Raw genomic sequence first — 15,345 nt, forward strand, 5'->3', positions numbered from 1 at the left:
TGCTTCCTCTATAGCACTGAGCCCCAACCAGTGGCTCTGGGGCAACATGTTGCTCACCAACCCCTTGGATGTTGCTCTCAGTGCCCCCAAACCAGGTGGTTATTTGTGAATTCCTGACTTGGTGGCAAGTTTTTGTTGAATAAAAATAAGATTTACTACCAAATAGTAATTAGTTCCCACTGCTGAAACCTTATGACTCTTTTAAACATAAATTGGTGGAGGGCCATAGGCCAGTGGTCAATTGAGTCAACAATAACTAGTTACTCAAGCTGTGATTTTTTTCTTCTTACGCCCCACCCTTACAGGACAGAAATAAGGCTAGGGGCAGGTCAATATATCTTACAATGCAACATTTGTATAATTTTTGAAGCCTGAAGGACCAAGAACAAAATATTGAAAATATATACATATTAATGTATAAATTCTGAATCAATTCATGCAGGTAGGCATTTTCCCATGTATGAGATAAACCTGCTATGTTCAAGCTGGATTATTTTCATTTACTGTTGTTATTGGTATAACAAGTACATCATTCCACCTTGTCATTGCCTTTCTTTACTCTTTATATACTTAAGTCATATTGCACCTTTGCTGATGTCTTCAAATTCAAGCCAGAGCTGTCTTTGCACTTGTCGGTTAGGATACCAGATAGAACATGACTCCTCAAAGCCATAAACTGCTTCTTGGATATAGTGATTGCCAAACTGCTTCAGAAGTGCCATAAATTCCAGTCTTGATGTAGCCCCATCCAGGGAGTGAAGAGCCTGAGAGAATGCTGATAAAAAATGTTCAGTATTATAAAATAAAAGTTTTTACTCCAGATGGATTCTAGAGACAAGATCCAACAAACATTGCTTTAAATGGCAGGTCAGCACACCTCATCTCACTCAAGAACAATGCAGATTTATAACTGACGACACTACCATCATCAAACATAGTTGCTTGTATTTATACAAATTGCTTGCAATTTTTTCCTTACACTAATGCACCAGTCCAGCCTATTTTGATAAATTGCAAGCAAGGTGCAAATTACAAGTTGCCTGGACACAACAATGCCCTGGACTTAGCATTTTCATTGGGGTCCTGTGTGTTGCTGGTGAGCCAGGCAAAAAGCTTCTGGTGCCCAAAACAAGCCCCAGCCACCATGTGGCACCAAGTGGTGTCAATTGGACTCCAGCATCTGTGTTGCAATGAAGTGCAAGCACAGTTGTGTTAATTTTGCCACATCAGCTGCAACTGCGTTCAGTGCAACACCCCTGTGAGTGCAACAATGCTGATATTCTGGGGGGGGGGGGGGGGGGGGGGGGGTGATTGCGGTCATAAATTGCACTTTGCTCACTGTACTTGAAGTTGTTAAGGACAGTATGACAGTTTTAGTTTAAATAGGATAGTCTGATCAAATAATAATACATGTATGGGATCTGTTATCCGAAAACTGTAATTAAGAAAGCTCCAAATTACAGAAAGACCATCTCCTATAAACTCCATTGTAGTCAAATAATTCAAATGTTTAAAGACTTTCTTTTTCTCTGTTATAATAAAACAATGCCTTGTGCTTGATCCCAGCTAAATTATCATTAGTCCTTATTGGAGGCAAAACAATCCAAACCCAATGTATGGAAATACTAATTATAGAAAGATTCCTTATCTGGAAAATCCCACAGCCTGATGATTTTGGATAACCTTTCCCATACCTGTACTATCCTTATGTAGGTATGAGGACTGACAGATTTTATTATAAATAACTTGGTTAAAAGCAAATGTCCAAAAGATCATTGCTGTGATTGGAAGATTATATTATTTGGCCACCAAGTTTTCTACAATTAGCAAAAAAAAGTTATTTTGAATACAGTTCATATTTTTCAGAATTCATTTTTTTTCTTACCTTGGGAAAGAGATGGTTGGTTGAGTCGGACATGGTAAATTACAGATCGAACAGTCCAGTGTTGAATTAGTGGGTAACCAGACACCTCACTAAAGTTTACCATACCTGAAACAAAACAAAAAAATCTATCAGCCTTTATCCCAAATATCTGATGGGGAGCAGTCAGTGAGCCAAGGAGGTATCCAAGGAAAGATATATGGAGACTATGCAGATATTGGCACTTTTTTTTGCAGAATAGACACCCTTGCAATTAAAAAGCCTTAAAGGACATGTAAAGTCTACATTTGCTTACAATGTATATCTCCCCCACTCAAATGTCATTATTTGTACTGCATATATCCCCTCCGTTTGCCAGCGCCATCACATTTTCCTAAAGAAAATAGCAGCTTTCACCTGGTGGCCATTTTTACTGTAATGCATTATCAGATATATTTAAATCTGCAAACAGCATACACACACAAACCCTTATTCAGCTTACATTTCATCAAGAATACAGGCTCACACAGGCACAACTGTCTTTGATAAAAGTTCTGCTTTGTTTGAGCTGAGCTCGGGAGAGAAAGTTAGGAGAAAAAAACTGAAGCAGACAACTAGAGCTGAGTTTCTTTGGGAACCAGCAATGCCATCTCTTCACTGGCTGCTAGACTGGGGGGCGTGTTTAGTAATCTGAGCTTAGAACAACTGAGCATGCCCACAAGCCAGAAGTCAAAGAAAATTCCCGGGGGGGGGGGGGGCCGAGTGGGTTACAGGATGAGAAGGAAATCTGTGATTAAGTGATTAAGGAGATGCTGCAGCCTTACTATTAACCTCTGGACAACCGGTGTGGCAGGTATTGAAAGATTTCAAAGAGGCTGTTCACTGATTACATTTTTGTGTGTGGGGTTTATATGTCCTTTAATAAATCTTAAATTACTACTCTGACAATGATTACTTTGGACATTAACCCTTTAAGTGCCAAGGGACGTAGATTCTACGTCCTAGGTACCAAGGGACCAAAGTGCCATGGGACGTAGAATCTACGTCCAATGGCACTGTCGGGTTTACAAGCGCTGCGCTCGCTTTTAAAGCAGCGCAGCGCTTGTAAAGCCTTCACAACCCCCTAGGCAACGAGCGAATGAAGACATACTTACGGATCCGGTCGCCCAGCCGCACCGATCCGGTCCCTCAGCCAATGACAGCAGTGGACACGCATTGATGACGTGTCCACTGCTGTCCCTTTAAATATCGCCGCCCCCGCGTCGCCTCTTCACTCCTGCTGCGCACATGTGACTGCTGGAGCCCCCCTGCTGCCTTCCTGCTGCCTTCCTGCTGGATTGGTCGCCCTGATTGCCTGCCTGCATTGTGTGAGCTGAACTACAACTCTCTAACCACTGTTTATTTTGCTTATTTCTATCTCAACTGTCTAAAAATTTTTTTTTTTTTTTCCCATTTCTTCTTCTATCTTTGTCATTATTACACTTTTACACACATACACACTTATTTACAACTTTCCCAAGCACACACAGACACTTACACACACACTTACACTTAGAAAAAAAAAAAAAAAATCTTTCTTTCTTTTCTTTTCTTTCTTTCTTTGCTTTCTTTGGCAGTCTTTTTTTTTTACTAAAACTTTATTTCTGATCTTGCTCTATAATTATCTGATTTATTTGGTTGCATTTTAGTGTTTTTTTTGCATTTTCATAATTGATTTCTGTTTTTGAATTATTCTATTGCACTGTAACTTTTTTATTGCTATTGGGTGCTGAATTTGCAGTGACGTTGGTGGATCCAGGGCTCTGGCCACTGATTTCATTGCAATAATTGTTCTTCTGTTGGTTTGAGTGGTTTTATTTGAATTTACTGATTTTATGGTGTTTTATCTTTGCATTGTTCTTTATTGTGTATTTAGTGCCCCTAAAAGGTTGCTTTTGCAGTGACATTGGTGGATCCAGGGCTCTGACCACCGATTTCATTGCAATTATTGTTCTTTTGTAGGTTTGGGTGGTTTTATTTGAATTTACTGATTTTATGGTGTTTTATCTTTGCATTGTTCTTTATTGTGTATTTAGTGCCCCTAAAAGGTTGCTTTTGTAGTGACATTGGTGGATCCAGGGCTCTGACCACCGATTTCATTGCAATTATTGTTCTTTTGTAGGTTTGGGTGGTTTTATTTGAATTTACTGATTTTATGGTGTTTTATCTTTGCATTGTTCTTTATTGTGTATTTAGTGCCCCTAAAAGGTTGCTTTTGCAGTGACATTGGTGGATCCAGGGCTCTGACCACCGATTTCATTGCAATTATTGTTCTTTTGTTGGTTTGGGTGGTTTTATTTGAATTTATTGATTTTATGGTGTTTTATCTTTGCATTGTTCTTTATTGTGTATTTAGTGCCCCTAAAAGGTTGCTTTTGCAGTGACATTGGTGGATCCAGGGCTCTGACCACCGATTTCATTGTAATTATTGTTCTTTGATTGCTTTTAGTGGTTTTATTCCATTTGGTTTCAGTTGTTCTAGAAAGATCCAGAGGTGCTAAGTTCAGATTGTTCTAGTAGTTTCTATTGCCAAAGGTTAACTCCTGGTCATCCCTTGCTGGCTTGAGTTTATCAAAAGGTTACAGTGAGGTTTTTTTTTTCTAGCTTCTCCTATTACAAGTGTTGTCTTGCTTGCAGCTTTTTTTTTTTTTTTTTTTTTGCTTGCTTGTTTTCACTTTGCCTGCTGATTGCTAGATTTGCAGTTGTCGGTATATTTCTGGCACAATTGCCAAACGGTTTTACAGCACCGAGGAAGCTGCTAGGTATTGCATGGACTCCAGCTCAGAAGAATTTAGCGATTCTGGGTCTGAGTATGTGCCATCTGACCACTCTACTGAGGAATCAGAGATAGACGATAGTGACACGGTTAGCGCAGAGGTTAGTAGTGGTGGCACGCTTACTGCTGAAGAGGCAGAGGCTGGTGGTAGTGCCCAAGATGTACCCATGGAAGTAGAAGAGGGTGAGGGTAGCACTGATGCAGCAGTTGGAGAGCCAGCGTGGGGGCCTCCCTGTAATTATGTCCCTGAAATTCCCCCTTTCACTGCAGTCCCTGGCCTCAGTGTGGACACCACTAATTTTGAAATTATAGATTTTTTTAATCTCTATATTACAGAGGCCATCCTACAGGACATGGTCCGTTACACAAATTTGTATGCTGAGCAGTATCTTGCCAGCAACCCTTTAACGGGTTTTTCAAGAGCCCAGGCATGGTATCCCACAAATATAAACGAAATAAAAAGATTCCTGGCTCTTACATTGGCAATGGGACTCGTAGAACGTAATTCTTTAGCTTCCTACTGGGATACCAATACAGTCCTTTCCATCCCTCTTTTTTCAGCCGTTATGCCAAGAAACCGTTATCAAATTTTATTGCGGTTTCTTCACTTTAACGACAACACAACGGCTGTTGCCCCTAATGAGCCCGGTTATGACAGGCTTTATAAATTGAGGCCCCTTATAGATAGCCTGTCTCAGCGCTTCGCAGAGGTTTACACCCCCTCCCAAAATGTCTGTGTTGATGAGTCCCTTTTGCTCTTCAAAGGGCGCCTAAAATTTCGCCAATATATCCCAAGTAAGCGTTCTCGCTATGGGATGAAATTTTACAAACTCTGTGAAAGCAGCACGGGCTACACTAGTTATTTCATGCTGTATGAGGGAAAGGACACTAATTTGGACCCCCCCGGTTGTCCCACTGACTTGACTACCAGTGGTAAAATTGTTTGGGAGCTCATAACTCCACTGCTGGGCCGAGGTTACCACTTATACGTGGATAACTTTTACACAAGCATCCCTTTATTTAGAGCCCTAAATTCTTTGGACACCCCAGCCTGCGGCACAGTCAACCGTAACCGCAAAGGACTGCCCAGGGAATTGCTGGATAAGAAACTGAAGCGTGGAGAAGTACATGCTCTAAGAAGCAATGAGCTCTTGGCCATAAAATATTCAGACACCAAAGTTGTTTTTATGCTTACTACTATCCACGATGAGACCATGATTGTCCAACACAGAAGTGGCGGTAGGCCCTCAAAAACAAAGCCACTGTGTAGTAAAGAATATAGTAAGCATATGGGTGGTGTTGATAAATCCGACCAAATACAACATTATTATAATGCCACCCGAAAAACCAGGGCCTGGTACAAAAAAGCAGCAATTTATATGATCCAAATGGCCCTTTATAATTCTTATGTCGTTTACAAGGCGGCAGTACCAGGCCCCAGATTGTATTATTACAATTATTTGCTGCAGTTGCTCCCTGCCTTGTTGTTTGGTGATGTAGAGGAGGTTCCTGACATGCCAGGTAACGACAATGTTGCCCGAATGGTGGGTAAGCATTTTATAGCACAAATTCCACCAACACCTAAAAAAACATATGCCCAGAGAAAATGTAAGGTTTGCCGTTCCAAGGGTGTTAGGCGAGATGTCCGGTATTATTGTCCCAAGTGTCCTAGCAAGCCTGCTTTGTGTTTCCACCCATGTTTTGAAGTGTACCATACTGTGGTACACTATGAGAGGACTTGAATTTTGTGTTTTTATAGGTAGGTTATGGTTCTCTGGGTTTGTTGGTGGAATAAGGATTTAGCATATCAGAATAGTGAACTTGGCATGTTCTAGGTTTTTATGCACAAGGTTTCAGGACTCCAAACTTAGCTGTGCTGGCAAAGTGACGCTGTTTTTTATTTATTGAGTTTATCTATTCTGGCAGGTCCGTACTTTACTTATAACTAGGTTATAGATATATGTGATGAAAAGTTTGGTAAGGTGTGTCATATTGGCAAAAGTGTTGTTTTTTTTTAGTAAAGTAGGGATTTATGGTGTGTGATTTTGTTTTTTGCACAGGTTGTCAGAAAAACAAAGTGTGCTTGTAGCTTGTGGTTGTTTAGACTTGTTCTTGGGCATTCAGATTTTTGTGTTTGAGCTATGGTTATTCAGGCTAGTTGCAGTGTTTCTTTGGTTATGGGGTAGGACTTATATTGTGCTGTTGGTATAGCGAACTGAGGTGCTGGGTGACTGACAGGGCGCATGATAAAACTTGTGGTGTGTGATGAATCAATGAGATGTTTTTATCTCTAAAGCTGATGCCACAAGTCCTTTTACTGGCACCTCAAAAGCTTGCCTGTCAGCGCAGTTATCTGTGCATAGTTTTGTATATTACTTTGTATTTCTGGGCAGCATTTAACTACTGTAAGTGTAGGCCTTGAGTTTTTTGCAAAGGTTCTTGAGCACAGGATGACAGATACATTATGGTTTTTTGTGCTTGTAGTACAAATTGAATATCTACTGTATGTTCTGGTTAGGTTACACAAGTTGCAGTGGCTCTCTAAATATAAAAACTTTGCGTAATACTGGTGTGCCACTGGTGACTGCTGCACGGCACGTAATGGTGCACATAATTTTATCTCTGATGCTAATGCCCCAAGCTTTATTGTTGGCACCTAAATTCCTAACCTTTAGTGCAACTTCTAAGGACATTTGCATCATTTATGGGCCAAATTACTATGGATTTTTTGGCAAATATCCTTCTAAATGTGGTGCAGATTTTGTCATTTCTAAAGTAGTGTAGGAAGAAGCAAAAAACTGGTATCATAACACCACAGGAAAGATGGAACTCAAATCAAAGATGCTCCACAAAACAGAAATAGGTGAGTAAAGTACAATTTAGGGGTTTATTTGGGGGGGGGGGGGGTAAAGTAAAAAACTGCAAGCTGCAAGGGGTGCATAGAGTGCATTTTCAGGTTTGGCGGCCATGTACTTATGTGCAACCAGACATATGGGGTGTAATTTTATTCAGGGTAACTTGCTAATTGATACTGAGCAAGTTTTTTGATAGTTGCCGTTGAGATTTTGGGGAGAAATCTAACTTTATATTTTTTTTCAGACCAAGAATGGTGTCTCTAAATAGCTGAAGTTGTCTATTTTTAATCAATGTATAGTTTATATGGGTTTTTTTACAGTTAAGGGGCAATTTTGTCTGAAAAACTTTGAGATGTGCACATAAATTGCAGCCCCATTATTATGCATTGCCCCTGTTTTGGGGCATTTGGTGGCCACGTCTTTATGTGCACCCATACATATGGGGTATCGTTTTATTCAGAGGAACTTGCAGATTGATGTTTAGTAAGTTTTTGGTAGTTGCCATAGAGATTTTGGGGAGAAATCTAGGTTTGTATCTGTTTTTTCCTTGATTTCTGACCAAAGCACCGACTTCTGCAAGGGACTGCGGCCGCAATTTTCCATCTAGAAAGAGGAGAGTGGCGTCTCTGAATAGCTGATGGTGTGCACTTTTCAGAAATATATAGTTTGTGGGGGTTATTTTACAGGTATGGGGGGTTAACACTGAAAAACTGCAGGAAGTGCACATAGAGCTCAGTGAAATTGCCCTTTTGCATTGCCCCTGTTTTGGGGCATTTGGTGGCCACGTCTTTATGTGCACCCATACATATGGGGTATCGTTTTATTCAGGGGAACTTGCAAATTGATGTTTAGTAAGTTTTTGGTAGTTGCTATAGAGATTTTGGGGAGAAATCTAGGTTTGTATCTGTTTTTTCCTTGATTTCTGACCAAAGCGCTGACTTCTGCAAGGTACTGCGGCCGCAATTTTCCATGTAGAAAGAGGAGAGTGGCGTCTCTGAATAGCTAATGGTGTGCACTTTTCAGAAATATATAGTTTGTGGGGGTTATTTTACAGGTATGGGGGGTTAACACTGAAAAACTGCAGGAAGTGCACATAGAGCTCAGTGAAATTGCCCTTTTGCATTGCCCCTGTTTTGGGGCATTTGGTGGCCACGTCTTTATGTGCACCCATACATATGGGGTATCGTTTTATTCAGGGGAACTTGCAAATTGATGTTTAGTAAGTTTTTGGTAGTTGCTATAGAGATTTTGGGGAGAAATCTAGGTTTGTATCTGTTTTTTCCTTGATTTCTGACCAAAGCGCTGACTTCTGCAAGGTACTGCGGCCGCAATTTTCCATGTAGAAAGAGGAGAGTGGCGTCTCTGAATAGCTAATGGTGTGCACTTTTCAGAAATATATAGTTTGTGGGGGTTTTTTTACAGGTATGGGGGGTTAACACTGAAAAACTGCAGGAAGTGCACATAGAGCGCAGCCCCCAAAATTTCAACTGAAATTGCCCTTTTGCATTGCCCCTGTTTTGGGGCATTTGGTGGCCACGTCTTTATGTGCACCCATACATAGGGGGTATCGTTTTATTCAGGGGAACTTGCAGATTGATGTTTAGTAAGTTTTTGGTAGTTGCCATAGAGATTTTGGGGAGAAATCTAGGTTTGTATCTGTTTTTTCCTTGATTTCTGACCAAAGCGCTGACTTCTGCAAGGGACTGCGGCCGCAATTTTCCATGTAGAAAGAGAAGAGTGGCGTCTCTGAATAGCTAATGGTGTGCACTTTTCAGAAATATATAGTTTGTGGGGGTTTTTTTACAGGTAGGGGGGTTAACACTGAAAAACTGCAGGAAGTGCACATAGAGCGCAGCCCCCAAAATTTCAACTGAAATTGCCCTTTTGCATTGCCCCTGTTTTGGGGCATTTGGTGGCCACGTCTTTATGTGCACCCATACATAGGGGGTATCGTTTTATTCAGGGGAACTTGCAGATTGATGTTTAGTAAGTTTTTGGTAGTTGCCATAGAGATTTTGTGGAGAAATCTAGGTTTGTATCTGTTTTTTCCTTGATTTCTGACCAAAGCGCTGACTTCTGCAAGGGACTGCGGCCGCAATTTTCCATGTAGAAAGAGGAGAGTGGCGTCTCTGAATAGCTAATGGTGTGCACTTTTCAGAAATATATAGTTTGTGGGGGTTTTTTTACAGGTATGGGGGGTTAACACTGAAAAACTGCAGGAAGTGCACATAGAGCGCAGCCCCCAAAATTTCAACTGAAATTGCCCTTTTGCATTGCCCCTGTTTTGGGGCATTTGGTGGCCACGTCTTTATGTGCACCCATACATAGGGGGTATCGTTTTATTCAGGGGAACTTGCAGATTGATGTTTAGTAAGTTTTTGGTAGTTGCCATAGAGATTTTGGGGAGAAATCTAGGTTTGTATCTGTTTTTTCCTTGATTTCTGACCAAAGCGCTGACTTCTGCAAGGGACTGCGGCCGCAATTTTCCATGTAGAAAGAGGAGAGTGGCGTCTCTGAATAGCTAATGGTGTGCACTTTTCAGAAATATATAGTTTGTGGGGGTTTTTTTACAGGTATGGGGAGTTAACACTGAAAAACTGCAGGAAGTGCACATAGAGCGCAGCCCCCAAAATTTCAACTGAAATTGCCCTTTTGCATTGCCCCTGTTTTGGGGCATTTGGTGGCCACGTCTTTATGTGCACCCATACATAGGGGGTATCGTTTTATTCAGGGGAACTTGCAGATTGATGTTTAGTAAGTTTTTGGTAGTTGCCATAGAGATTTTGGGGAGAAATCTAGGTTTGTATCTGTTTTTTCCTTGATTTCTGACCAAAGCGCTGACTTCTGCAAGGAACTACGGCCACAATTTTCCATGTAGAAAGAGGAGAGTGGCGTCTCTGAATAGCTGAAGGTGTGCACTTTTCAGAAATATATAGTTTGTGAGGGTTATTTCACAATTAGGGGGGGTTAACACTGAAAAACTGCAGGTAGTGCACATAGAGCGCAGCCCCCAAAATTTCAACTGAAATTGCCCTTATGCATTGCCCCTGTTTTGGGGCATTTGGTGGCCACGTCTTTATGTGCACCCATACATATGGGGTATCGTTTTATTCAAGGGAACTTGCAGATTGATGTTTAGTAAGTTTTTGGTAGTTGCCATGGAGATTTTGGGGAGAAATCTAGGTTTTTTATCTGGTTTTTCCTTGATTTCTGACCAAAGCGCTGACTTCTGCAAGGGACTGCGGCCACAATTTTCCATGTAGAAAGAGAAGAGTGGTGTCTCTGAATAGCTGAAGGTGTGCACTTTTCAGAAATATATAGTTTGTGAGGGTTATTTCACAATTAGGGGGGGTTAACACTGAAAAACTGCAGGTAGTGCACATAGAGCGCAGCCCCCAAAATTTCAACTGAAATTGCCCTTTTGCATTGCCTCTGTTTTGGGGCATTTGGTGGCCACGTCTTTATGTGCACCCATACATATGGGATATCGTTTTATTCAGGGGAACTTGCAGATTGATGTTTAGTAAGTTTTTGGTAGTTGCCATAGAGATTTTGGGGAGAAATCTAGGTTTGTATCTGTTTTTTCCTTGATTTCTGACCAAAGCGCTGACTTCTGCAAGGAACTACGGCCACAATTTTCCATGTAGAAAGAGGAGAGTGGCGTCTCTGAATAGCTGAAGGTGTGCACTTTTCAGAAATATATAGTTTGTGAGGGTTATTTCACAATTAGGGGGGGTTAACACTGAAAAACTGCAGGTAGTGCACATAGAGCGCAGCCCCCAAAATTTCAACTGAAATTGCCCTTATGCATTGCCCCTGTTTTGGGGCATTTAGTGGCCACGTCTTTATGTGCACCCATACATATGGGGTATCGTTTTATTCAGGGGAACTTGCAGATTGATGTTTAGTAAGTTTTTGGTAGTTGCCATGGAGATTTTGGGGAGAAATCTAGGTTTTTTATCTGGTTTTTCCTTGATTTCTGACCAAAGCGCTGACTTCTGCAAGGGACTGCGGCCACAATTTTCCATGTAGAAAGAGAAGAGTGGTGTCTCTGAATAGCTGAAGGTGTGCACTTTTCAGAAATATATAGTTTGTGGGGGTTATTTCACAGGTAGGGGGGGTTAACACTGAAAAACTGCAGGAAGTGCACATAGAGCGCAGCCCCCACATTTTTAGCTGTAATTGCCCTTGTGCATTGCCCCTGCTTTGGAGTGTTTGGTGCCCATGTCTTTATGTGCACCCATACATATGGGGCATCATTTTATTCAGGAGAAGTTTGTCTTTCAAATATGCCTTTGTTAGAAAATTTTTATGAGATTTTTTTTTGTCAAATACACATTTGATCATGCGTCCAAGTTTACGTTTTAGAAAAAAAAAAAAATGTCATAAAAAGTTCCAAATTTCACAATGCACTGACAAAAGGTATTTGGCTTTTGAGTGAAAACTACATTGCACCTAGAAACCTGAAGGTCTGTAGTTTCTAAAGATACCAAACATGAGGGGATATTTTAGATTTACATATAAGTTATGCTGCATTAACTGTTACAAGCGCTTTTCTGCTTTTTTCTGGTGTGATATTGTACAAAGTATTGCTTTAGTTTGGGGGTTACTTCTTGACAGGAACTGTGGGGTACCACCACATATTTGGTATCGTTGGACTTGGGAGTATCAGGGCTTTTACAAACAACAAAAAAAAGTGAGTAAAATTAACTTTTCTATGGAAAAAAAACTCAAAATATACAGAAATTTTTCATAATTTTATTTTTTTTTTACATATTTCACCCAAAATACACATCATATCTCCAGAAAAGTTATAAAATTTGGTATGTATGTCGAAGCCCAATTAGTGACGAAAAAAACGATATATAATTTCCCTAGTTTCATGGAGGTTTTCCTACCAAAAAACATTGTTAAAGTGAATGAGTACAAAATGCTTAAAAAACGTCTGGCACTGGGGGGAACCGAAATGACGAATTCGGCTGGCACTTAAAGGGTTAATAGCATTTTATATAGTGATACCAAACAGTAAATAGAAAACCTTGTTTTTTTCTGTGTCCAATAAAAGATATACCCCCTATAAAATGTGTTTCTATTTTTATTTTGCTACATTGCATTGTCGAATAGTCCTTTTTTTTTATTTGCTAAAATCCTATTTGGTTTAAAGTACGTTAGTATATAAATCTTTTTTCTAAATTACCAACATTGTTTTGCTACTGTAAGCGTTTTTATTTTGTTGTTTTATTGATGTTAATGCTAGGTTTTAGAACATAAGCTGCAGCAGTTGCCAACCATTTCAAAATATATCCCACAATTATGGCCTTTTCTCTCAGTGGCCAAAAGGTGTGCCGCAACGAATTGCCATGAAATGAGAACTTAAAGAATGAGATATTTGGAAGACTGGAAAATGGCTTTGTGTATGAATGCTTATATTTGCGAGAGGACAGGTTCCTTTTGTCTGTGTTTATCCCCAGGCAGATCACAAGTCATACTTTTAGCTTTGGGCAGTTTGCCCAATTACTCATTCTACAACCTAATGGTTTATGTTCTTATTTCTTACATTTTTTATTTATTTGAAGTCAGAGTGTCACCAAGTTATTTCCTCTAGTTGGTAAAAAAAACGCATTAAAATTTTTTAGAAACAAAGGGGAGAGCTGACAGTTACAGTGCCGGATTCTTTTAGCTCTCTTCTCTTCGAGAAATCCACCGAGAAACCTTTTACAGAAGTCAGAACTCCAGCACCATGAGAGCCAGATTGTTTGTTCTGAACATGTGAAGTATTTGTTCAAATTAAAACTTTGCAGATTAATAGTGAAGTGCTCGCAATAAATTGTTTTGAACACCATGTGAGAAGAACAAACAGATTTACATAAAGTACACTATATTTAATTTATTAGTCTATAGCCGAAAAGCTTCTGGCTCAGGGAAGAAAATCTGTTCTAAATAATTAGAAATTTTTTAGTAAATAGAGCCAGAAAATGTCAATAACATGCTGCACTGAGTTTAACTTGGATTGTAACATAATATCCACAGAATGGAAAATATGGAATAAAAGGTAGCTCAAATCAAATGTAGGAGAGAAACTTCTTATCTACATCTTTGTTAGGGGAAAATTCTTTAAGAATTTGTATTTGTAAAAGCACAATAATAATCCTCACATCCCATATTAAATCCTCTTTTTTTTTACTGGAAGGCACTTTTTTCCTTGTAAAGCTAAATAAATGTGTGTTACACTTCCACAATAACTGTGTCCAACACTCACCAAATATCACACATTTTCATCTAAGATTTCCCATTCATCCCCATTTCCCAGGGACAGTCCAAATTTCTGGACCTTGGTCCATCGGGATTCCCAGAAAGCCCCCTCCCCTGCTGATTTTGTTAAACCATTTCTAAAGTAGACTAAAAGTACAATATTTTCATGTAAGAGGATGATATGACCTATGGGTGTGGTTTACATGAGTATTGGCATAACATAGTCCATAATTTAGTTTAGTCTGAACTATGTCATAATACAAAAAGATCATCAGTTAATCAGTGATCTGCCTTTCCACTAAATTGAATTTTAAACAAGCAATTCAGGGCTTGTGAAACAAGCTACAATATTTATTAAAGCCTATAAGGCTACCATTTATAAATGCCCTACTTTGTTGACCTTGCTTTATGTTTTTCAGTGCAGGGACCTCATTCTAACCATAACAACATTCCTAGCATGTTTAATGATTTTCATTGTTTAATCTATAATCTTGTTGGTTCATTTATATTACCTGTACTTGTGTTTGTGTCTATGCCTTTGTATATGTCTTCTGTGGTGCAATATTTATAAACTAGCTAAAGTGCCCAGTGTTGCTATGGTGTTACATGTTAAATATAATAGAATACATTTTTAAAAATGCTCTTAGTTGCAAACCATTTGCGCTTCTAAATAGTTCTGATATTATGGAATGCCACTATGTATTTGGTCAGAGAGTAGGGCAGGCTTGTACCCAGCATTTCAGGTTTCCAGGCTAATGGACCACATAACAAAACTCAGCACCCTAATTAAATTATGGAATGGAATGATCATGCTGGTGTGATTTTTGTGTAAACAATAGAGATGTAGCGAACTGTTCGCCGGCGAACTAATTTGCGCGAACAAATTCGCGGACTTTTGCCGATGTTCGCCACTTTGGGTTCGCCGCGTTTTTTTTGGCGCCGCGTTTTTTCGCCTTGGTTTTCCCGCCGCGTTTTTCCGCCGCGTTTTATCGCCTATGCATATACATAGGAATAGCTTGCGTTTTTTTTTTTGGCGTTATTTTTTTGCGTTTTTTTTTTTGGCGCTTTTTTTTGGCGTTTTTTTTACAAGTATTTTTCTGAGAAGTTTTTGCCCTTGATCCCCCTCCTGCATGCCACTGTCCAGGTCGTGGCACCCTTTAAACAACTTTAAAATCATTTTTCTGGCCAGAAATGGCTTTTCTAGGTTTTAAAGTTCGCCTTCCCATTGAAGTCTATGGGGTTCGCAAAGTTCGCGAATATTCGCGAGTTTTGGCGAAAGTCCGCGAACGGGTTCGCGAACATTTTTGCGCAGGTTCGCTACATCCCTAGTAAACAACACTCCGATGCTCAGAACCTTTGAAAAGGTTTGTGGCATTTGGCTACACCCTATGGAATCCTGAAATCTGACAGGTCAGATAAATATCTGGGCCATTGCAGGAGGAGGACAAAAGTTTTGTTAACAAAAAGAAATCATGGACATCCTTCCTTTCATATAAGAGGTCTGTTTTTGAAAAGTGCTGTCGCATTCCATGGCCAATCGAATTATATGAGTTAAATAACTT

General features: G+C 39.9%; 1 protein-coding gene across 2 annotated transcripts in view; it reads right to left on the reverse strand.

Moving 5' to 3' along the window:
* astn1 (astrotactin 1) overlaps nucleotides 1-15,345 on the reverse strand; it is a 180,802-nt gene that overhangs the window by 20,848 nt on the left and 144,609 nt on the right. For both annotated transcript variants that reach the window (XM_012961336.3, NM_001079054.1), the window contains 2 exon segments: nucleotides 1,886-1,990; nucleotides 587-775 (listed from right to left, as the gene is read on the reverse strand). In XM_012961336.3, coding sequence (XP_012816790.1) covers nucleotides 587-775; nucleotides 1,886-1,990 — 294 coding nt within the window.

The sequence above is a fragment of the Xenopus tropicalis genome, chromosome 4 (genome assembly GCF_000004195.4).
Source record: "Xenopus tropicalis strain Nigerian chromosome 4, UCB_Xtro_10.0, whole genome shotgun sequence".
In the NCBI taxonomy this organism is placed as follows: domain Eukaryota; kingdom Metazoa; phylum Chordata; class Amphibia; order Anura; family Pipidae; genus Xenopus; species Xenopus tropicalis.